At 35.1% G+C, this 26,829-nt stretch overlaps 1 protein-coding gene across 1 annotated transcript in view; it reads left to right on the forward strand.

Annotated features, from left to right (window-relative positions):
* Positions 1-26,346, forward strand: part of LOC111049558 — a gene marked incomplete at its 3' end in the record, with an annotated part of 47,016 nt that extends 20,670 nt beyond the window's left edge. Inside the window, 3 exon segments of the mRNA XM_039429120.1 lie at positions 1,131-1,372; positions 21,948-22,120; positions 26,215-26,346. Coding sequence (XP_039285054.1) covers positions 1,131-1,372; positions 21,948-22,120; positions 26,215-26,346 — 547 coding nt within the window.
* Between the last annotated feature and the right edge of the window lie 483 nt (positions 26,347-26,829).

Raw genomic sequence — 26,829 nt, forward strand, 5'->3', positions numbered from 1 at the left:
GAAGTGAGTTGGTGAGAGAGGACAACCCTGCCTCAAACCAACACTGATAAAAATTTCCACTGACCGAAGCCTGAGCAATCTAGGATTATTTTTTGTCTCGCTGTACAAACTCTTGACGACTTCGACTAAAGCTGCGTTTACACCAAAGTTAATAACAAAATGTTAATAACTTAATCCATATAGATTCTATTAGATTGAAAATAACTTATCATACACATGATGAACTTACGTGTTGCCAAGTTCCGTTCAGTCTAATAGAATCTATGAAGATCAAGTTATTAACATTTTGTTATTAACTTTGGTGTAAATTCACCAATAACGAAAACTAGGTTTGAGCGGCAGTTAGTTCAAAGTCGGATGATTTTGAATTGATTTTGTAATGATTTTTTTGTCATAGTTATTCAATATCAGCTGTTTTACATGCATGGAATCAAGCCGGTAAATAGCTGATTGTAGAACATATAAACATATGATTCTCATTACAGCATACTATACTGTAATAAAATCATATGTTTTCTTTTCAGTCGAGTATGTTTCTTAGTTTCCGAAATAGGAACAGCAACACTGTTGCAAAAACCTTAGACCAGTTATAGAATAGACACGCTGGGAAGTCTAGCCTCTGAAGCCAACATCTACTGCCATATCACCATATCGTGACGTCAGCATTGGATAGAAAACTTTTCTGTAGACTTTGTTTACATTGTGGACCTCTCTATAGTAACTTCAGCTCAAGCCGGTAATGTTTTCTATTTTTCAATTATTCTTCTTCAGATTGTTATGACAAAAAATAGAGTACGTTACTTGGACGTGAATGTCTTTTGCAGTGCTCGGCTAACGCCTTGACTAGAAACATCATTCTCGACTGCAAAAGGCCCCCTTCCCATCATTGTGATGTAAGATACTATTGTTCATCCAAAATCAACTGACACTCAAACCAAGTTTTCGTTTTGGTGAATTCTGTCCGAAATTGAATTGGAAAACCTCGTTTGATCAACTCATCCAACAATAATTGACGATTGACTTTACCAAACGCTTTTTCGTATTTTCATTTACTTTAATAACTTATTTCAGCTCGGATTCTTCTACTTTTCATACAAATTGATCGCGTTTCATAATTGTTGTTGTTGCAGATAACAGCAGAGGTGCGGATCACCAGGAGGCGATGCAACACAACCTGAGGATGTCTCGGGAGGGGGCTTGCAAGGTGCCACGAGCCAAGGTGGTTCGGGTGGCCGACCTCTACCCGAGTGCTAACAAGCAGTACTTGCCAGCTTGCACCCTCCTGCATCAGTGCGGTGACGACGCCGGCTGTTGTATCGGACGCAAGCGGTGCGGTGCCAAGACCACCAAACGGATTGTGCTCTATTTCAACGTGAGTACAACAAATTTTCTCTCATATGAAAATTCCAAGTTGTAAACTTTTCTAGCCAAGTACCTCGTTCACAAGAGATCATCCACCAACTTTTAATTTACACTATGAACAGAGATATGGAATTTCTCCTTACTAGTAGTTCTGTAGTGATGAGACGCATACGCAAGGAAAAAGAAGTAATTATGACAATTAAGAGAAGAAAACTGCTATACGTGGGACATGTTATGAGAGGAGAAAAATATCAATTACTTCAAGTTATTATACAGGGGAAAGTCCAAGGACAAGAACAAGGATTGGTTTGGATGCAGCAATAATGACCTATTTCGATCTGCGGTCTCAAAAGTAAAAATCGCCTTGATGATTGCCAACCTTCAAAGAAGAAGTAGTTCTGTGAACAGTAGACCTCGCGCAGCTATAAACCACAGCCTCCTCTTATACTTCCATCAGAGTAAATCCTGTCTGTATGTCGTGTCGGCGAGATATCGGTGTTAAAACGACTAAAATGGATGTTGGGGTTGGTGTATCAAAAATGCTAACATCAAAAGCTAATCTCCTTCAAGACATACTGGCAACAGGACAGCCCGAGTTCAAAGCAGAGAAAGGTCGAGAGACAATACTATGTTATTTTAGTTATTAATTGCATGCGTTATTGCATGCAATCAATAGTTCATTTAATAGTGCAAAAAACTGCATTCAATGAGGCATGCAGTTAATAGTCCACACAAGAGCTGTTTTTTCACCAAGTTACATCGAGATATTGAATTGCATGCGTCATTGAATGCAATTTATAATCTACTCGACAGCTGATTTATATAGTCCGATTTTTAATATTGGCGTATGGAGGAGGCTCCTTTTCCTCTTGTATTATCCGTAAAATGCAAAATTTCGAAAAAACCTTATGTATACGTCGACGCGAAATTCAAAAAGGAACATATCTGTCAAATTTCATGAAAATCTATTGCTGCGTTTCGCTGTAAATGCGGAACATATAAACATAAAGAGAAATGCAAAACCGTCGACTTGAATCTTCGACCTCACTTCGCTCGGTCAATCATGAAAATTTCAAGTTGTAAACTTCTCTACCCAAGTACCTACCTGGTTCACAAGAGATCATCCACCAATTTTTAATTTACATTACGAACAGAGATATTGTGGAATTTCTCCATATATTAAGGTAGAATTAAAACGATATTGTCAGTTCCACATAATTTATTTGAGCCAAACTTAAGTCATCATCTTCAGTTGTCTCTTTGGTTAGTTTCAATGCACTAAGGCATGATCTTCAGTTGTCTTTTTGATTAGTTCCAATGCACTAAGTCATCATCTTCAATAGTCTTTTTGGTTAGTTTCAATGCACTAAGGCATAAAGTTAGAAAGACCACTAACCCAACCAAAAAAGACCACTGAATATGATGCCTTAGTGCATTGAAACTAATCAAAGAGACAATTGAAGATGATGCGTTGAAAGTTAAGTTTGGCTCAAATAAATTATGTGGAACTGACACTATCGTTTACATTTCACCTTAATTTCCAATTCAATCGACACGATGGTATCCCCCAACAGTTCTCATGATATTTCCAGAGTTTCATCAATTTCTGATTTGGAAGTAAGGGCGAAGCCTATATTTAGCGTTTTTTTTCTAATAAGTCCAAAGGGCAGGAAGCTCTTCAATTGGCTGATTGTGTTTGCGTTCGGGAATCAGTTGTTGATCAGCCAATGGGAAAGCTTCCTGCTCAGCTGACTCATCTGAAAACGCCAGGGAAACAATCGTGTGGATTCACCCTGCACCCCGTACAAAATTACTTTTGACTTGGAGGAATATGAGACGCAGAGAAATGGAGGGGGATCAGCCAATTACAGTGAAGAATAGTCATAGGTAGAAGCGCAGTTGACAATTTGTCGATTAGACTCAAGGCGAATAGAGCAAAATTTCAAAAAACCGTATGTAGACGTCGACGCGAAATTCAAAAAGGAACATATCCGTCAAATTTCATGAAAATCTTTCTCGAAAACCTTTCTCTATTCGCCTTGGATTAGACTCAGTCTCAGTTTCAATGCGTTCAGAGAGGAAACTTCGTAAGGTTAACATGAGCGCTTGAATACTTACTAGAAATTAGAGAACGCTGACCGGTCCAGAACGGCAACATTGCCGCCGTTGTATCCCTTACGCTGCATGCCTTCTCCGCTTCGCATGTCCCTCCCAAAAAGTAATTTTGTCATCATCATCTTCATTTCAGGGAGGTTTATTAATCAACCTGTTCCGGTACCTCTTTCTTGGTCTTTCTATATCTCTTTTTCAGAAGGTTTATAGTTTTGGACTTCAAGTGGCATTCTATTCAAATGACTGCACCAGTTGCGTCTATTTTGTATAATTCTTTCATGCAAAGGAGCAACCGATAAAACAACCGATTAAATGCAACCCATGGGAATGAAGTTTTCAAAGTGTATCTGTTGGAGGAAGAGAGTATCAGGTATCTCTGCCAGCAGCACGTGAATTCTTAAGGTGCGTACAGATATACGCGCAGCGAACATGAGCAATTCACTTTTAACCAGCTGATTATATCTGTATTTCTACAGAAACGGTAAGATACAGATATAAGAAGCTTGGCATCAGCTGATTAAAAGTGAATTGCTCATGTTCGCGGCGCGTATATCTGTACGCACCTTTACATCCAGAATACTCCAACAGGAGAAGACATTGAGATAGAATGGACCAATGTAAAGAGCATCATGGTAAAACATGCAAATGAAGCTGTTGGTTGCAGAAAGAGATATAAAAGTAGGAAGGGATTGAAGATATGGACATTAGAGATAGAGAAAGTAATTGAAGAGAAAAAAGCATAAAGGGAATATTTGGGATGTCAGACAGAACGGAACAAGTAGTTTTGTACGGAGTATAACTGAGTTGGGATCGGAAAGGGTACACTACAAAAACTCAAATATGATTTCTGTGTTGCATATCCATATTTTTTCACTGTTAAAATTAAACTTGAATTTGAAAAAAAAAAAACACTTTTGGAGTGAAATGCACTTACTTTTGTAGTGACGATCGTTTCGACCTGTTATTGGTCATCATCAGACTGTGGGAATTATTTACTCAGATGACAAGGTGTTTCATGTGTTTTATGATTTCTGATTTCCATTGAATTATAATTTATCTTATGAATGATTAAATTCACGTTTAAAGTTCAAAGGACAAAAATACTCGTAGTATGTACGTAAGTTTGTACGCACCTAAACGTTTCACATGTCCGAGACGTCTGTACAGTGGAAAACCTGAGCTTTAGCGGCTCCGACGTAGTAGGTCTGCAGGCGAAAAACCGCTGTACAGGTGAACAGAGAAGAAATAAAGACCAATTTATTTTTCGAGATTGGCATAATAATAATAATATCGAGTGACCTGGCTGACTCAGGTCTGGTGTCAGAGTTCTCAGGTCGCAACTGATCAATATTTCAGGGCCTCTGACATGACCTAACGAGATTGGCTTACTGTAAGATTATGTTTTTGTGTCTACGATCCTTCGTTATTTATTTCTTCGCTGCTTTATTTGATAGTACGTGAGTGACGCGCTGAGTGATGAATGAATGGCCCTTAAGTTTTTACTACTCCACGTACATGGAAATCAGTTTTGTAACTTGATTTTCATTTCTCGTTTTATTATTCACCTATAAAATGCAAGTACTTATCCTCGGATTGAAACATTTTACACTGTAGCAGCTCTGACGCTCTAAAAAGTACAGTACTCAAGTGATTTGTCACCATGTTACTATAGTGAGGTTCACGTTATAATGGCAGTGGAGAAAGATAGGAGAAAAACGTTAACAATCCTCTGTATTGTCAATGCCTTCTATAGACGGTAGCTGATACAGGTTTATTGATGTAATATTAACGGTTCATTCTCGTTTAAAATAATCAATTATATTTTATTAAGCAAGAAATTATATTTTTAATAATTTCATAATGAATTTTCATAATTGGCATAACATATTTTGTTAATTATTCGTTAACTCTACATTGTAAAAAGACGATCTGGCAACAGAGCAAAGCGTGAAAGAGATAGCGCTATTCGCTTTGTTGAATGATAGACAAGGATGGCAATACCATTGATAATCAAACACTGTCATTATAACGTGAACCTCATTATAACGTGAATCGTGCCGTCCGTCCGATGACGATCTGTGTGCGCCTACCTTAAGTAGGGACGATAAAACCAACTTGGATTTGTGTTTCTGTTGGCTACTATTTAGTATTGAATATTATATTATCAGTATTATATGTTATATATTACTCTTGTTCAGTTTCAAGTTCATTTACTTCTCTCAGGAAATGTGAGGGTGGACATGATAATTTATACTCGTAGGCTAATAATAATTGTTACAAAGCTCTGGAAAACTTTCAATAAATTTTATCGATTTATTTCCTTCAATTTAATAGTCTAAGCACGTTTTACTACCTTGTTTTCACGCCTAGGATATCAAGTAATAAAGCTGACTATGATCTACGGTGATCTCATTCTCCAGCCTTATTACTCGCACAAGAACATTTAATCCTTCTTCTAGCATTATTTTATTATCTCTCTTCCACCCTTTTTTAATCTCACATTCTCCTCCTCCTTTCTTAATTCTTCATTGATTCATACAATAAGTACATCATCAAATATGATAGGGAGAGGAAAAATAAGGTAACCTTGTGCTATGCCTCTCCCAAATTTAGATAAGGTTACACATAGTCCGAAATTCAGTCGTCTTGAGTAGAAAAACTCTACTATTCAAAACTTTTACACTCATAGATAGAATTCATAGTTGGCATACAATCTCTACGATCACTTTGCCGGCACCAGAGAATCGACTTCAACTCTAACGATTCGTTAATTCGTCAAATTAGAAAACTGAATTTCAGTGAAAAATTGACAAATCTTTATATCCCTTTCACAGAAGGTCACACGATAAAATACATTAAACTAAACTAAATCAAAACAAAACAATAACACTTCCCCCAAAGATGTGAAACTATATTCAGGTCCACGTTATAATGGGAGTGTGTATGATTAGCAATGGTATTGCTATCCTTGTCTATCATTCAACAAAGTGGATTGGGCTATCTCTTTCCAGCTTCGCTCTGTTGCCAGATCGTCTTTTAACAATGCAGAATTGATAATTAATTAACAAAATATTTCATCTTATTATGAAAACTCATTATGAAATCATTGAAAAATATAATTTCTTGCTTGATAAAATATAATTGATTATTTTAAACGAGAATGAACCGTTAAATATATTATTATTTTATTTATTTATTTATTCATTTATTTATTATTTCATCACATTACATCATAATATTGGGAATACTCGCATTTGATAGGTAATTTGTCAAATAATTTCATCCTTAGAACTAAGTAAGATTTCTAACAGGAACAGGTAAAATAAAAAGTAACAGTATATAAAAAATTATATTACAAGTGTATCCTCTATTAGGTCTATCATTATTCTTAGTCCTAAAAATAGAGCAAACGTGAGCATTTTAATTTGTGTCATTTTGAGTGCAGAGTTTATGGTTAATTGAATTCTACCACCGAGTAGTACGCTTTATCAACTAAGATTCTTTTCACAGATTTCTTGAAGAGCTTTAGAGATTCGATTCTTCGAATGGTCTCAGGTAATTTATTATATAATCTTAATCCTGAATAAGAGGAATTCTTATCATATGTCGCATGTCTATGGACTGAATACAACAGCAAATGTTGATTGCGAGTAATTATGTCTCTCTGTGCAAAATTGAAATTTATTGATATTACTCTTAATAAAAATTTATAACTGATAAATGTAGATTGCAGGCAAGGTGAGAATCTGAGAATTTTGTAAAACAGACTTGCATGAGTCTCTTTGTCTCAACCCGAAAATCACTCTAATAATCTTTTTTGCAATAAAAATACCTTAGAACTGTTTGTTGAATTACCCCAGAAGATATTTCCATAGCATAGATGGGAATAGACATAGGCATAATATACTGTGATGAGGGTGTTTCTGTCCACCTGTATCAGCTACCGTCTATACTATACAAGGCATTGACAAGACAGAGGATCGGCAACGTTTCTCTGCTATCTTTCTCAACTGCCATTATATCGAGGAGCTCACTATAACAACATATTTAGCACCACAGTAAAAGCTATAACACTAATAACGTAAGTAACATAACACTAACATATGAAACTAGCACGACATCAACATACGTTTGGAAAAGTGGCTCATAGATTTAAAAAACATTGGGAAAAACATAAGATTCCAATCGCAGCTTATTATGGACAAGATTCCATTTAGATGCATGCAGAATACGTGACTCGTTTCAGGCCAAAACTAGAATCATGTGATTGTTGTCTCTTAGCTGAAAGGGCAGCCACTGAGCCAGAGGCGATAATTTAAGCGAAAATCCATTAGCTGGTCTACACTTTATCATTGTAACAGTGTATAGGGTCCTGGGACAATCTTGTATCGTTTCAAGGGATATTGGTTTTCACGTTTTTAATGGGCCTACAAAATTCATTCATTTTTAAGCGTCCTCACGATTTCATGAGTATCAATGAACTGAAAAGGTTTTATCAATGAATGATCAATTACTATAGTGATGTCCACGTTCACTAATATAGGTATTAACGTTATAAGGTTTGGAGTAACGTTAGATACCTAGCAAGTGTCGTGCTATAATATGAGACGTTTCGCTACAATACAGGGTAAGTTGTTCACTGAAATATACTAGTAGTTCTGTGAACAGTAGACCTCTCGCAGTATTCTCATCCACAAGTACCTGATTGAAACTATAGAACTTATGGAAATACAGCAATAGATTGGCTTCTCCACACATCTGTGTAATCACTTGTCAGATGATTTATGATGAATAATTCTATAGTCTGATTTTTACTCTAATATTGGCGTATGAAGGAGGCTCCTTTTTCCTTTTATATTATCCTTGAAATGCAAAATTTAATCATAATGTGGATTTCACTAAAGGCTGGGGTTTAAAATGTTGAGTCCTATTCGCCATGCCTAAATAAGGTAGAGATTTGATGAAGATAGTCTCCAGCTCATAATAATAGAAGTAATAAATTCAATACTTTCGACCATAGCACAATCACATAGATACGGTCACCCCGTCTTTCGGAGGAGACGAAAAATCGTCGGTCCCGACTACCCTAAAAGGTGGTAATAGATTTTCATGAAATTTGACAGGTATGTTCCTTTTTTAAATGCGCGTCGACGTATATACAAGGTTTTTGGAAATTTTGCATTTCAAGGATAATATAAAAGGAAAAAGGAGCCTCCTTCATACGCCAATATTAGAGTAAAAATCAGACTATAGAATTATTCATCATAAATCAGCTGACAAGTGATTACACAGATGTGTGGAGAAGCCAGCCTATTGCTGAATTACCATAAGGTCTATAGTTTCAATCAGGTACTTGTGGATGAGAATGATGCGTGAGGTCTGCTGTTCACAGAACTACCAGTCTAGTATTCAAATAGACCACCTAATGTATACTAAGGGCTGGTTTCCGAGCTCGGGATTTAGCCAAGTTCTAGACTTTAAACAGCTGGAGACTGGAGTCAGAAAATTGGCTTTCCGAAACGGGGCGTAGTCACAGTCCACGTTTAAATTGAAACAAAACTAGAAAACTTAATTATTTAGGAATGTACTAGTAGTTCTGTGAACAGTAGACCTCACACAATATTCTCATCCACAAGTATCTGATTGAAACTATAGACCTTATGGAAATTCAGCAATAGACTGGCTTCTCCACACATCTGTGTATTCACTTGTCAGCTGATTTATGATGAATAATTCTATAGTCTGATTTTTACTCTAATATTGGCGTATGAAGGAGGCTCCTTTTTCCTTTTATATTATCCTTGAGAAGCAAAATTTTCAAAAACCTTGTATACACGTCGACGCGCAATTAAAAAAGGAGCATACCTGTCAAATTTCATGAAAATCTATTTCCGCGTTTCACCGTAAATGCGCAACATAATTATAAACATTCAAACATTTGAACATTTAAACATTGAGAGAAATGCCAAACCGTCGACTTGAATATTAGACCTCACTTCGCTCGGTCAATTATTTCGTCAAGGAAAAAGGTCTCCATTTATAGAAATGAAAAAATTGAGATTATCATGAAAACTACGACTATATAGTGAGGTCTACGTTATTATGGCAGTGTGTGATTTGCAATGGTGTTGCTATCCTTGTGTATCATTCAAACAAAGCAGATGGCGCTATCTCTTTCACGCATTGCAAGGTTGTCAGATCGTCTTTTAACAATGTAGAACTAATAATTATTTAACAAAATATTTCTTCTTAATTATGAAAATTCATTATGAAATTATTGAAAAATATAATTTCTTACTCAATAAAATATAAATATCGGGGCACCGAGCTTCGCTCGTTATTTTTATTTATTGATAAACAGAACACAATTCTCTAAAATGATTTTGTTCATATTTCACAGCTGGCTATACGTCATCTTATGAATTTCGGGGATGCGATATTTTGATTTCTCACATACCTACTTTTTTACTATCCACAGCTGTTTCAGCCAAGGATGAACTATCCTTTTAATGTCGTTCAGCGAGTTTTCCCAAGGATGAGACCTAGAGCAATCGAATCTTTATATCATAAACGTACTATGTTCCAAATTTCGTGAAAATCGTTAGAGCCGTTTTCGAGTTCCGTTAAACATAAATAAACCAGTTATAAAAATAGCCGGATATAAACATAATCAGATATATAAATACAGTAATTGCTCGCTTAATATAATGGGATTTATTATTTTAAACGATTATGAACAGTAAATATATTACATCAATAAACCTGTCTCAGCTACTGTCTATAGAAGGCATTGACAAGACAGAGGATCGGCAACGTTGTTCTTCTATCTTTCTCCACTGTCATTATAACGTGGACCTCACTATATATTATAGATCTTTTTGCCTTTCTGTCATGAAAGCATGTGAGTGAGGGTGCGTGAGTGAATGCGAGAGCTATTAGAGTAGCAGGGCGTTGTAGAGTGGTTCGCTATAAACCGCCCCGAGTAAGAGATGTTTTCTTTTGGGGAAATTATGCAGCAGCACGTTTAGTAGAGATGCATCTGTTAGGAATTCGTATTGTAAGCTTACCTTCCCCAACCATTCAACGGAGAATAAAACAAGACTAGAATTTTTCCGTATCACATCACATATTCCAGGAATCAGATCAGTTTGTTCTTATCTCACCGAGAGACGCAATATAAAATTTAGACGCAATCTAACAAACTCAATTGAACTTGAAACATCGGTGGCTGAAAGAACTATGAGTGTTTTCGAGGAATAGTGTTATGCTTTTGGCACAGATACAGATTTGATTTGGATGAGGGTGATTTGATTGTGTGGGAAAAGATGTTGTGTTATTTCTCCATAATAAAGGAATAAGACCATGATGTTGTGGTGTAGTCTATATCTTCTTCTTTAGCTTCAATGATTTGATTGGTAGGCAGCTTTTCATCGTTTTCTGTCCAGAGCTGTACTTTTCAGTTGGATGTAGCTCTGGATCCCTAGATCTTTGCTAACTTGAAGTAACTTAGGACTATTCAATTCAATTCAATTCGTTTATTTCTACTTGGCATACAATACATGTACATAATTATATTTGATATTCAACAAAATTGTTGCAACAGACCCATTGATAGAAAGAGTACAGAATAAACTTGACAATGCTCTGTCTACGGCCAGGACGTGGTATGTGGGCCAATGGACTGAAATTGAATGAAAATAAAACTGAGATATTGTTTTTCTCCCTCAAAGACAAGTTAAGTAATGGCCTGATTAAACCGGTCAAGCTTCTTGGACTTTATATGGACTACAAGCTGAACTGGGACACACATATTGACCACATTTCAAAAAAATTATCTCAAATAGTCTATTTATTGAGAAAACTGAGAGGCTGCGTGAATTTGGATACACTCATATTGACCTATTTTGGGCTTTTCCACTCACATTTGAGTTATGGTGTGCGTCTATGGGGTAATTCCATCCATGCTAAAACAGTGTTCTTATGGCAAAAAAAGGCTCTTAGAGCTATCCTAGGACTAACACAGCGAGATTCATGCAGACCACATTTCCCTAATTTGGGTATACTAACCCTTCCATCTCTCTTCATTTATTCCAATTTAATTCACGTCAAGAAAAACTCAGAAAAAAATTCCATTCATGAAGATTACCATGCATATAATACCAGAAACAGTAGGAACATTGTAGCACCACAAATAAGACTCACTAAAACTATGAGTCCATACTTTCCAACAGTGCATATTGTATAATAAACTGCCTCAAACAACCAGGAATCTGCCTCCAAACAAATTTAAGAAAATTGTATACAGTTATCTGAAAAATAATGCCTTTTACTCACTTGAGGAATACCTGAATACCTGAATTGAATGTATTTTATGTAATGTAGATATGCTTTATCTGTTCAATTTGTATCGATTTTCTGTTCAATTGTGTGAAGACTACTTTTTAAAAGTATGTATTATGACTTGCCTAATGCTATAATTGTAGCCTGATGGTTGATAAAACGAATCTTGAAATCTTGAATCTTGAATCTTGAAATAAGAATCACATTTTTACAAAATCAGTACAAAGAACATAATATTATTGATTGAGTGGAATTCCCCCAGTAAGACTATGCGTCTGAGATTGAGGGACAGTTCCAGCAAGCAGTATTATTCTATGAAGTGGTATAAAATAATTATATAATATAGTGCTATTGACAACATAAAGGTATTATTCTTTTATCCTATTATATTAAGCGAGCAATTGCTGTATATAGTTTATATTTATCTGGTTATTTTTATATCTGGTTATTTATGTCCAACGGATCTCGAAAACGGCTCCAACGATTTTCACGAAATTTGGAGCATAGTGGGTTTATGATATAAAAATTCGATTGCACTAGGTCTCATCCCTGGGAAAACTCGCTGAACGACATTAAACGGATAATTCATCCTTGGAAGAACAGCTGAGACTTTCGTCGTCCTACTTTTTTGACTATTTATAATGTATAAATCAAAATTTGGGGAAGAAACAGTTTTGGGCTGTGCCCTGTTAGTCCTTCCCCAATCATTTTAAAGAATTGTGATTTGTTTATCAATAAATAAATAACGAGCGAAGCTCGGTGCCCCGATAAAAAAATTCGTATGGCTTTTTTGTTGGTGGGGAGTCCCTTGCGGGAAGGTCCCACCGCCTGAATATATAATTTAAGCCGTCAATGGGCCTTACGACTGTCATACTTCAGTCGGGACCGACAGTTTAACGTGCCCATCCGATAAACACGGTGCCCCGATATTTTTATTTGATGACAGAAACCATTGCAGTCCTTGAGTCCATATTTCAGGTTTTTTTCGAGCCGGCAGAGCAGGAAGCTCTTCGATTGGCACATTTGGTTGGCGCCTGAAAAACGCCTAATATGGTCTCACTCTTATTTAATTCGGCGCCTGAAGCAAGAGCCGCCCATGATGGTCGACATTGATTTGTGGTATAGTGGTGTAACAACTGTTCAACTCCTAGCTACTAGAATAATAGAATAGGTCCTATAGTGAGGTCCACGTTATAATGGCAGTGAAGAAAGATATGAGAACAACGATGCCGATCCTCCGTCTTGTCATTGCCCTCTATAGAGGGTAGCTGATACCGGTTTATTGATGTAATATTAACTGTTCATTCTCGTTTAAAATAATCAATCCTATTTTATTGAGCAAGAAATTATATTTTCCAATAATTTCATAATGAATATTCATAATAAGGATGAAATATTTTGTTAATTAATATTCTACATTGTGAAAAGTCGATCTGGCAACAGAGCAAAGTGAGAAAGAGATACTGCTTTGTTGAATGATAGACAAGGATAGCAATACCATTGCTGAACAAACACTGCCATTATAACGTGAACCTCACCATAGAATAATAGAATAGGTCCTAGGAGGACCCTAACACCAACCCGCATTCATAACTGATAATATTTACTCTTATTATTGTGAACCTGATGTGATCCATATCATAATTTCCATTGAATCCGACATTGATCGAATTAAAAAATCCCCAAAGCTGTCATATTTAATTTGAAATACAAACTACTGTGTTTATTGCTATTGATACAATAAATCAATTAGAGAATTGTAGCGACAGTGAGTTAAAATAGGAGAATAAGGGTTAGAGATGAAGCTATAATTAGGTCCTGTAACACACATTGGGCTAACAATAGATTCGGTTCTAGTCTTCTAATAATTCATTGTTCAATAATGTACCCTTGTAACAGTTACGGTGATTACAATTTACGGCATTTGAAAAAAATGTTGATCGTCCTATATGATAAATGGAAGTACGTTCTTCGTTGATGTCCCACGCCACAATAGGAAGGGGATTTCACATGACAATTACCACTGCTACTAGAAAATGTTTGAGCTTCTCAATCCAATAATTGTCTCGATCTCTAAGAAATGTCTGGCATTCATGTCAAATTATGTAATATTTATAATATAATATGCCTGTTTTAATTATGATATAATAATAATACTGAGGGTGATGCCTACATAAGCTCTTAGGCTTGTGCGTGGGTAATGAGTGAGAGGGATGATGATGATAGATGACGACTACTTTTTTACTTTCCTTGCCCTATTACCATAGGTAAGGGAAGTATTGCTTTCCAAAAAAAAATTAAGGTACCCCAATTTCTAAACTTCTATACGTTTCAAGGTCCCCTGAGTCCAAAAAAGAGGTTTTTGGGTATTGGTCTGTATGTATGTGCGTCTGTGTATATGATATCTCATCTCCCAATTAACGGAATGACTTGAAATTTGGAACTTAAGGTCCTTACAATATAAGGATCGAACAATTTCTCATCTCCCAATTAACGGAATGACTTGAAATTTGGAACTTAAGGTCCTTACAATATAAGGATCGAACAATTTTGTTCAAATGAAATTCAAGATGGCGGCTAAAATGGCGAAAATGTTGTCAAAAACAGAGTTTTTCGCGATTTTCTCAAAAACGGCTCCAACGATTTAGATCAAATTTATATCTAAAATAGTCATTGATAAGCTCTATCTACTGCAACAAGTCCCATATCTGTAAAAATATCAGGAGCTCCCCATCCATGCAAAGTTGGATTTTAGTTTCCCAATTATCAGGCTTCAGAAACAATTTAAACAAGAAATTTCAAGTGGAAAAGATTCAGCTTGAAGACCTTTACAATCAATGTCCAGTAACATTTTCTCCTAAAATTGAAAATAAGCTTGAAATTTGAGAAAATGTGGTTATTCAATTGCAAACTGTTGGCAACTGTTGATTCTATTAAATCATTCACTAAGAAGAGATAGCAGATCTCGTGTGTATCCAGCGTTATTGTCCTGTCACCAGCTGGCTTAGATCTTTGAATAGTAGACTTGAGATGCGCGTGAACACTAGCGTCAGGTGATCAATTTTCATAACTGCAAGGAAAGTTGTGTGAGTGCGCCACACAAGATTTTTTAGCTAGACTTCTCTTCCGTCTGTCTGTTGCTGTGTGCGTTGCATGGGCTTCTTGATTTGAAAATGTTAAACTGATTCTGTGATAGAATAAAGTGAATTTATAATTGGAAAAAGTAGTTCTAAGATTAACGATTAACGAAAGATTAACGATCAACGATCAACGGTTAACGGTTAACGATTAACGATTTACAGTTAACGATTGGTTTGGATTGTCCATTTTCAACGAACTGAATGCATCTCTATTATGTATTCGAGATGCATTTAAATCATTAACTAACAACATATAGGAATACTAATTCACCGTGAATAATCGGAATAATTGATGATTATCATTATTCAAATCAACCTACATCATCTCTATAATTATTATCTCATTAAAATTTAGGTCTCTACTAGCTTTAATCATGAACACCGCTTCCCGAACTATAGTGAGGTCCACGTTATAATGGCAGTGTTTGATGAGCAATGGTATTGCTATCCTTGTCTATTATTCAACAAAGCGAATAGCGCTATCTCTATCTCGCTTTGCTCTGTTGCCAGATTGTCTTTTAACAATGTAGAGTTAGTAATCAATTAACAAAATATTTTATCTTAATCATGAAAATTCATTATGAAATTATTTAAAAATATAATTTCTTGCTCAATAAAATATAATTGATTATTTTTAACGAGAATTAACAGTTAATATTGCATCAATGAACCAACTACCGTCTATTGAAGACAGAGGATCGGCAACATTGTTCTGCTATCTTTCTCCACTGCCATTATAACGTGGACCCTACTATAATCATATATTCGATCATAAAACATAACAAAATGCCTATTTTATTTATAGTTACTATAATAGCATGGGCAATTTAGGCATATCATCCTAATATACATAGTCATGTACCATGCTACAACTGATCTCTGATAAGAAAAGGATTCGCTTCAGGCTGATTAGTTAATTTATTGTTTGCTTACAGATCATTACTTATAAATTATTTGGTTATCAATTCTTTTCACTGTTCTTCATCATGAGTATCACAGTGTTCGTTCTCTTCTCCCCCTTGATAAACTTGTTAATTATTGACTCCATCCTATTGAGATGGATACAAATAGCCTCCGGGAAGGTGTTTCCAGGTTCTAATCAGGTAGAAAAGGAACAATCCTTAAGGATGAAGTCATCAACTTGAATTCTCACACTCCTTTGTTTCTATCATTTCTAACAACTCCCCTCAGGAATAAAACATGACATGAGTTTGACACGACTCTACGTCTGCGAAAGTGTGAAAAATTCTATTACTTTCTGAGCAAATATTATGTTGTAGGATTGGTTGGAACAGAGTTCCTGAACAACTTATATAATCAACTTGTGCCTGAATAATGATTATTATTCATAGATTCTCTATCCATCCTCAGTGTTCTTGCTCATTCATGTTTCTAAATTGATTTAAATTCATCGTAAATTTTCCATAGATTGCCTTATGTAAATTCTGCAAGATTTACAATACTATCCCAGAAACATTGCTGTTACAATGTAACGAAAGAGAATGAAAGTTCATTACTGTTATATGAGTTACGTTCTGTTTCTTTTATTTTGTTTCCATTCTCTCTAACTGTTTCTGCGTTATATTCAGTCTTCGTATAATTTCAGGTCGTCTTTTAACATACTTAGGTTGTCTCAAGTAATAGTCTAAAGGATTTAGCTGGTAAGTTCTAGACTTTAAACAGCTGGAGTCAGAAAATTGACTTTCCGAAACGGGGCGTATATAGTTCTGAAATCTCAGGTTACGCTTTTAGTGATTGTGTGCTCCAACTTCCAGTCTCTGCTCTTGATTTGTCATTAAGTTACTGGAAGTTCGCATCTGTTTTCAGGTTTGTTTGGTCATTGTCAATCGTCATGATGAATGATGTTGACTGATTCTATTAGAGCAAATACAGACAATTTTCATTCAGATCCTCTCTAATGCAGCAATCTACATATTTTGTATGAGATTCTTCCAAATCAAAACACATCAAATTTCATTCATTAAGTGAGTTGCTAAAAAAAGACAAGCTTCGCAACAGTGAATCGTCACAATCAATAATAAAACACAGAACAATATAATAGTGCAAGGAGGAGACGTTAAAAACGACACTGCCTCTAGAACTTTTTTCATCCCGTGGAAGAAATCGATCAATTTCAGTTAATTTATTTAATGGACAACTCTTCTCTTTCAAACTGTGGAACGAGTTTGAATTTTTTCCTAACAGCATACATGTTAGAACTGATAAGAAATTGAAATTGAATAGGAAATTGAACGAGGGAAACGGATCATACGGTAGAAGCGCATTGAATATCAGTAGCCGAGAGGCACAAATTCTTTAAATCTGAAAAGACCCTTTATTCTTTATTGATTGATTCAACAAGTACCATCACCAAAATTGATAGGCAGAGAAAAAATAAGGTAACCTTGTGCTATTCCTCTCCCAAATTTAGATAAGGTTACATCAGACAAATTATTGAAACCTCGCAGTTATGAGGCACTTCCCTTAAGGAAGAAAGAAATGAGAGAAGCAATATTGATTGAAGATGAAGAGAAAAATGGGAGGAGGAAGAGGTAGAAAGGAATGAATAATGTAGAAGAATATTAACGAAAGAGTAGAAGGAAAAAATAGGTTAAGTCTTGTAATTGTTCACTTCACAAAATTTTCAGTCCTTAATTATTTTCACAACGTAGATTTTTAGACTTTGATGCTTCAAAATCAAACATAGAAGAAATATTTCACATTATTATTACTTTAATTTTATCGATTTATTTATTTATAATTTTCACAAAGTAGCAATGATTGGGAGAGAAAAACTAAATATTAAATATACTATATGGGATCTTATTTTATTACTTTATAGTTTTGTCTCAGATACAAAACTTGTGTATGGTTTTGTGCAAACTCAACATATTAATGTGATATTTTTTATCTTCGTCACAATATCCACAAACTTGCATATGTACGAGAATTTTGTTGTCTCTTTATTTATTCTTTATTGATTCATACAATAAGTACATACATCATCAAAATGATAGGGAGAGAGAAAAATAAGGTAACCGTGTGCTATTCCTCTTCCAAATTTAGACAAATTAATTTTGTAGTCTCTTAATCTTGAATCTCATAAATCTTGTAAACCTTCAGAGAACAATGGTGGAAGAAGAGGCATGACTGACACAGGTGTTCTTCATAAGTGCGATATCTCAATTGTGCGAGTATTTCTAATTTTCGTTATTTGTGTTTATTATTTAAAATATATTATCAACATATTTCATATAATATTGACATTTAAAAGCCCAAAATTCCCTTATACCTCTGAAACCTAATTGAACAGAACCTTTCAGGTTATTTTCATATACTAGACAAATTGAAACCTCGCAGTTATGAGGCACTTCCCTTATGGAGTGCCTTTCTTTCTCATCTTCATGGCGTGTCTTGAACACACTTGACATGGAGTGTCTTTCTTTCTTTCTTCTTATGGAAGAAAGAAATGAGAGAAGCAGTATTGATTGAAGATGTAGAGGAAAATGGAAGGAGGAAGAGGTAGAAAAGAATGAATAATGTAGATGAATTAACGAAAGAGTGAGAAGGAAGGAAATCAGTAGCGGAGGAAGAAGAATAGAAGTAACACACGGGGAGAGTATAGTATGATAATGGAAGAAATGAGAGAAGCAATCTTGACGATGATGATGATGATGATGATAATGTAAGAGAATTGAGTTCTCAAAATCATAACATGTGGTTTTGGTTGACCGCTATTAACTAACCGCCCATGCCAGCCCATCCACGTCTAATCTGTCCGTTTAGTTTTCAACTTGTATGTAGTAGGTCTACCTGGCTAAATCAGCAGAAACCTTCAACCGGATACTCGAAAACATTCATCTCTGATTCTTTGCTATCTTTCTCTTCATCTTTCTCTCTCTCTTTTGGTAGAGAGTTACTGGGAAGGATATTTTTTATACAGTATTCTTTCCAAAGAATGGACATTGATGTGTCCAAAGCTCCGCCAATTTATGTAGATGCATTACAATATTATCTTGTACAGTTATTCCAAATTGATTTTTTTCATATAATTGTACAGTTTAATAATAATTATTTTCTTAGTTTATGTTATGTATTTATCTAAAACTTTGCTGTATTGTAAGCTATTGTATAAGTGTATAAGCCAGTATATATTGTAATCTACATAAATAAAGTACTCAATCATCCTCCTCTCTCTCTCTCTCTCTCTCTCTCTCTCTCCTCTCTCTCTTCCTCTCTCTCTCTCTCTCTCCTCTCTCTCTCTCTCTCTCTCTCTCTCTCTCTCTCTCTCTCTCTCTCTCTCTCTCTCTCTCTCTCTCTCATCGACAATAATTATTTGTTGAAACACCGTCAATTTATGAAGTTACATCACATTATTATTATCGTTATTTAATTGCATTCAATCTTTAATTTCATTGATGAATTATTTATTCTTTGTAAAATTCTTTGAATAACTAGCAATATCGTCATTTAATGTAAATTAGTGTATAGCCAGTAATTATTGTAACATACATAAATAAAGAAATCTAATCTAATCTCTCTCTCTCTCTCAGAGAATGAATATTGATTTATGTTCAAAGCTCCACCAATTTATGTAGATGCAAAACAATATTTTCTATAGTAATTCCGAATTGCTCCTCTTTTTCATATTATCATTTACAGTTCAATAATCATTATTCTAGTTTATATAATGTAATTATTTCATCTAAAACCTTACTGTATTGTAAGCTATTGTATATGCGAGTTGTATAAGCCAGTAGCCTACATAATATAATCTACATAAATAAAGCACTCAATCAATCAATCAATCAACCTCCATCATCTAGTTCTGCTCTTCCGCTTGCCTCTCCCACAATTTTTTATAAATACTCTCTAAACAATTTTTTTAATAAATACCCTCTAAACACCTCTGTCTTTCTATATTTCCAATTATACACAAGTAAATTTTACTACAAGAATAAGTGGTATTCGGTATAGGTCTTATAAGTGAAGTTTTTACAAATATAATGGCGTGTATTTCATCTTGTTTTGAAAAGTGCACCTTCTTCTTTCACGCCTTTTATTTAATGCCCCAAATTTCCAATTCTTAAAACCTGTCTCTAACCCACATCACATCAGTGACAATTATTTCTAGAAGCCTACACCATCATCATTAAATTTCTTTAGTCACATCTCTGCCCAACCACAAAGTAAAAGGAATTCTCATTTCGTTTTCTGTGGCACAACCCAGCCTTTGTAATTGATCTCATAGGCCTATCGATTGCTTCTATTGGACAAATCCTAGAAGCTAATTATGTTTCTGGAAGTGTCCCTTATTGTTTGTTGGCCCACAAGTCAATCGAAATAGCTAACTTCATCGATTTATTGCGTCTAATTGGGATTGTATGTCAATGTTGTGACACTAATTGAGTGTAGTAGGCCTTTATTGTCTCTGTTCTACTTTTTTAAGTAATGAATAAAATCATTCATGAATCCTTTGTTTTTATACTCCACCGCAAGTACTTTTGATACTAGTAGTTCTGTGAACAGTAGACCTCACGCAGTTTTCTCATCAGAGCAAAGATCTGGCAACAGAGCAAAGCGAGAAAGAGATAGCTCTATCCGCTTTGTTGAATGATAGACAAGGATAGCAATACCATTGCTAATCAAACACTGCCATTATAACGTAGACCTCACTATATGAATCGTACATTTTGTTTGTTCTTTTTGAGTTTTGCCTACTGGCATTGCATTTAGACAGCTGAAAGTTCCATAGTCATTTCTTGGTATGCGATGCCTTGAGGGGAACGGTTTGAGAGGAGTAATCCTAAGTTAAATCTTCAGATGTATAATTCATTATTGGTTTTAATATGCTTACATGAACACAGATGTAGGCTATTCTTTCGGTAGCGTAGCCAAGATTTTGAAACGGGAGGGGGGTTGCCAAAAGATTTTCGGCCCCCCAAAGGCCTCACCTAGTGACCCTTCCAATTTGAGTTTGCAAGGGGGTTTGGGGTTTGTTTAATGTCAGATGGTTACGTCCGATAAGCGATTTGCGATGAGCGATTTTGGGGGTTAGCAGTCCACTGAGCGATCCATTGTTTAGAATAAAAATAAGGATAGGCAGAGGCTGTGAGTAGGAGGACTTGGGTGTCACTGTCCCTGATGATTAATGACACCCAAGTCCTCCCATTCATAGCGTCTGCCTATCCTTATTGTTATTCTGAACAATGGATCGCTCAGTGGACTATTTTTTCCTGATCGCTCATCGGAAATCACTCATCGGACGACACCTGAAAAATGAAGCTAAATTGGGGTCCTTGGATAAGAAAGTAAACATATAAAAGAACATTATCATTGTTTTCGAATTACTGCTGTTAGCAGTCAATTAAAATTTCGCAGTTTAATGAGAGAGTATAGAATGTAACTCTATACTAATATTATTCTATTATAGTAGTATTCATAATATTTTATACTCTCTGAATAGAGACTCCAACACAATAACTATTTTGAGTTTTTAATATCAATAGTAATCTTGAATCACAAGGACGGGAAGGGGCCTTTTGCAGGCGAGAATGATGTTTCTAGTCGAGGCGTTAGCTGAGATTAGAATTTCATTCGAGCACTGCAAAAGACATACACGTCCAAGTAGCTTACACTATTTTTTGTCATAATAAACTATAAAAGAATAATTGAGAAACAGAAAACATTACCTGCTTGTGCTGATATTACTACATGTATTCTATAAACATATAATTTACAAGTTTCGAATCAGGAATTTCTTGATTGTAGTTGACAAAACTTCCACTTGGAGCGCTAAAAGGCGGTTTTTGTACCAGTCTTGCTGTTCCAAATTCGGAACTAGGAGCAGCTGAAATTGAATGACTATGACAAAAAAGCTTTTACATGTTCATGTTTTCGCATCTACAGTAAATCGAATGCTTTGATTTGTTTTTTTTTTTATCACAATTCAATTCATTTATTCACACAATTTGTTGTATTGATGTGTTGCAGACGGTGACATTCTACCATCAGGGCCGCACTAGGCGTCAGGAGAATTCAGTAGAGAAACTGACATTCTACAACCACACCGAATGCGAGTGTCAGGACGCCGCCGGCGAAGAGATGCCCAGAGACGCCACTTTTCAACGCCACACTCATCTCAGGACTAACATTGCTGAAAAAATGTAAGCTGGGAATTAATACTCGCCAAATCAATTACTTTAATTATTAAGGATACCTTCTTTTATAGTGTGGTCCACGTTATAATGGCAGTGGATAAAGATAGAAGAATAGCGATGCCAATTCTCTGCATTAATTAATTATATTTCTACACCGTCAAAAACATAATTGTCATCGTTGTGGACCTAGAAAAGGATAGTACCACCGGCTTTGTCGAATGATAGACAAGGATAACAAAACCAAAGTTGATCAAATACTGTCATTATAATAACGTGGACCTCACTATATAAATATCTTTTCATTCACATACTTCTCAAAACATGGAGTATACAATTGCAATGATAACATATGTGCCATACTTGGAGGATGAGTGATGACCACCAATTCATGATTAGTGCATTAATTTTTGTAAACTTATACCATATAGAAACAATAGCTTACCGTAAGTAGATATCCCATGATAAAGGGGGTTTATGTCGCAACTTTTACTGTTGTCTCAAGCCGATAGTCCACGTATTTCTTTCCCAAAAAGCTGTGTGTGACGCTGGTAGTCTCTCATATTGTGCCGTTCATACACTCTCACCCCAACAAAACAGTAGAAATCTACAATAATCGATAGTAATCGACTTGAGATAACAGTAAAAGTTGCGACATAAACGCCCTATACCATGGGATATCTACTTATGCTATTGTTTCTCTATGATTATACACCCAATTCATAAAATCACTTCACTTGTATGGGCTATTTTATTGAAATTATTATTAACAGTATAAAAACTTAAAAGTTTAACATGTTTTTAAAAAAAGGATACTTCATTTGTTTTTAATAACACTAATTCATATTATATATATATATATATTGTTCCATATTCAGGATACCTTTCATCAAATAGAATCCTGATTCATATATTTTCAAGACATAGTATAATTATACAATTACAATAATATTCTTCAATGTTTGATTCCATTACGAACTGCTTTTTAAAATAATCACTTTGAACAATAATTACGACATAGCAGTCAGGTATTTATATAAATAAAAGCTATTAGCTTCTACTTACATTAGTGTAGCGCTTTCGGACACTAGGCCCTTCATCAACATGAACACTAGTGTTGATAAAGGGCCTAGTGTCCGAAAGCGCTACACTAATGTAAGTAGAGCTAATAGCTTTTATTTATATAAATACATCAACATGATCAATCATCAATCATCAACATGAACACTGTATTTATTTATATAAATACATCAACATGATCAATCATCATCATCAACATGAACACTAGTGTTGATAAAGGGCCTAGTGTCCGAAAGCGCTACACTAATGTAAGTAGAAGCTAATAGCTTTTATTTATATAAATACATCAACATGATCAATCATCAATCATCAACATGAACACTGTATTTATTTATATAAATACATCAACATGATCAATCATCAATCATCAACATGAACACTAGTGTTGATAAAGGGCCTAGTGTCCGAAAGCGCTACACTAATGTAAGTAGAAGCTAATAGCTTTTATTTATATAAATACATCAACATGATCAATCATCAATCATCAACATGAACACTGTATTTATTTATATAAATACATCAACATGATCAATCATCAATCATCAACATGAACACTAGTGTTGATAAAGGGCCTAGTGTCCGAAAGCGCTACACTAATGTAAGTAGAAGCTAATAGCTTTTATTTATATAAATACATCAACATGATCATCATCAATCATCAACATGAACACTGTATTTATATATATAAATACATCAACATGATCAATCATCAATCATCAACATGAACACTAGTGTTGATGAAGGGCCTAGTGTCCGAAAGCGCTACACTAATGTAAGTAGAAGCTAATAGCTTTTATTTATATAATACATCAACATGATCAATCATCAATCATCAACATGAACACTGTATTTATTTATATAAATACATCAACATGATCAATCATCAATCATCAACATGAACACTAGTGTTGATAAAGGGCCTAGTGTCCGAAAGCGCTACACTAATGTAAGTAGAAGCTAATATCTTCTATTTATATAATACATCAACATGATCAATCATCAATCATCAACATGAACACTGTATTTATTTATAAAATACATCAACATGATCAATCATCAATCATCAACATGAACACTAGTGTTGATGAAGGGCCTAGTGTCCGAAAGCGCTACACTAATGTAAGTAGAAGCTAATAGCTTTTATTTATATAAATACATCAACATGATCAATCATCAATCATCAACATAACACTGTATTTATTATATAAATACATCAACATGATCAATCATCAATCATCAACATGAACACTAGTGTTGATAAAGGGCCTAGTGTCCGAAAGCGCTACACTAATGTAAGTAGAAGCTAATAGCTTTTATTTATATAAACATCAACATGATCAATCATCAATCATCAACATGAACACTGTATTATTTATATAAATACATCAACATGATCAATCATCAATCATCAACATGAACACTAGTGTTGATGAAGGGCCTAGTGTCCGAAAGCGCTACACTAATGTAAGTAGAAGCTAATAGCTTTTATTTATATAAATACATCAACATGATCAATCATCAATCATCAACATGAACACTGTATTATTTATATAAATACATCAACATGATCAATCATCAATCATCAACATGAACACTAGTGTTGATAAAGGGCCTAGTGTCCGAAAGCGCTACACTAATGTAAGTAGAAGCTAATAGCTTTTATTTATATAAATACCTGACTGCTATGTCGTAATTAATTGTTCAAAGTGACAATAATATTATTGCATATTATAATACACTTGGAGGAGTGTATAATATGAGTAATTCACTAGTAGAGTTGTATAATAGTGATGCTGGAGATCTAAGGTAGAGATCTGGAGATGCTGGAGATCTGAGATGGAGATCTGGAGATGCTAAAGATCTGAGGTGGAGATCTGGAGATGCTGGAGATCTGAGATGGAGATCTGGAGATGCTAAAGATCTGAGGTGGAGATCTGGAGATGCTGGAGATCTGAGATGGAGATCTGGAGATGCTAAAGATCTGAGGTGGAGATCTGGAGATGCTGGAGATCTGAGGTGGAAATAAGGAGATGCTAAATATCTGAAGTGGAGATCTGGAGATCTGAGGTGGAGATGCTGGAGATCTGAGGTGGAAATAAGGAGATGCCGGAGATGCTGGAGATCTGAGGTGGAGATGCTGGAGATCTGAGGTGGAAATAAGGAGATGCTGGAGATGCTAAAGATCTAAGGTGGAGATCTGGAGATGCTGGAGATCTGAGGTGGAGATCTGGAGATGCTGGAGATCTGAGGTGGAGATCTGGAGATGCTGGAGATCTGAGGTGGAGATCTGGAGATGCTGGAGATCTGAGGTGGAGATCTGGAGATCTGAGGTGGAGATCTGGAGATGCTGGAGATCTGAGGTAGAGATCTGGAGATGCTGGAGAACTAAGGTGGAGATCTGGAGATGCTGGAGATCTGAGATGGAGATCTGGAGATGCTAAAGATCTGAGGTGGAAATAAGGAGATGCTGGAGATCTGACGTGGAGATCTGGAGATGCTGGAGACCTGAGGTGGAGATCTGAGATAATTATATCAACCAATATTTAAAAAAGTTGACAAACTTTCAGTCATGTAGCCTCAAAAAATGTCATTGTCAAACTCTCATTCATTACTCTTCTCATCCTTATGTGTAAAACTTACATCGTGGTTGAAATCCCTTACAGTCATTCATTATTTCATTATACTATTTTGTTCCCCTGTCATTCATGATTTCAATTTTTTGTTTCTCTTACAGTAATTCATAATTCCAATTGTGTTGTTTCTCTTACAGTAATTCATGATTTCAATTGTTTTGTTTTCCTTACAGTCATTCATAATTCCAATAATTGTGTTGTTTTCCTTACAGTCATTCATAATTCCAATTGTGTTGTTTCCCTTACAGTCATTCATAATCCCAATTGTGTTGTTTCTCTTACAATCATTCATGATTCGAATTGTTTTTGTTTCCCTCACAATCATTCATGATTTTAATTCTTTTTGTTTTTCCACAGTCATTAATAATTTCAATTGTTTCTATTTGACAGCTGCCGATGTCCCAGTGAATACACAGTGCGGCATTTGGCCAACGGATCGTGTACATGCGACTGTTTTGACAAACAACGCGACTGCATCAAATACAAAAAGGGCAACGAGTATTTCAGTCACAACGATCGACTGTAAGTGAAATACATAACAATTTAATAGAAACATGTATATAAGACTTAAAAATATACCAATATATTGCCATTTACTTGAAAATGAAAATAAAATATAAAGATGCGAGTTCTATTTATTCAAAATCAATAAAAAAGCAGTTTATTTCAAAAAGAATGCTGGAATGTCATAAATATTCAAAAAAATTTCTAAAACCTCATTAGAAATACGGTAAGCCTTCAACTCTATAGGTACAGTATTTCCCTGATGAGTTGCTACACTCTTTAAAAATAAAGAGCGATTGAAATAGATTTCTAGAATTTATAAAATTTGAATGAAAATATCAAGTCACGAATTCTTCTCAATAATGCTTCAAAGAGATTTATTAATTTTTTGTAGTAGGACTAACATTAAATGTTAAACGCTTGAACACCAATATTAATCTTTAGTACTGTAGCACTGGTAACCATGAGAGATAACTATATTTATTTAATAATTCATTATAG

Source organism: Nilaparvata lugens, chromosome 5, assembly GCF_014356525.2.
Source record: "Nilaparvata lugens isolate BPH chromosome 5, ASM1435652v1, whole genome shotgun sequence".
Classification (NCBI taxonomy): Eukaryota; Metazoa; Arthropoda; class Insecta; order Hemiptera; family Delphacidae; genus Nilaparvata; species Nilaparvata lugens.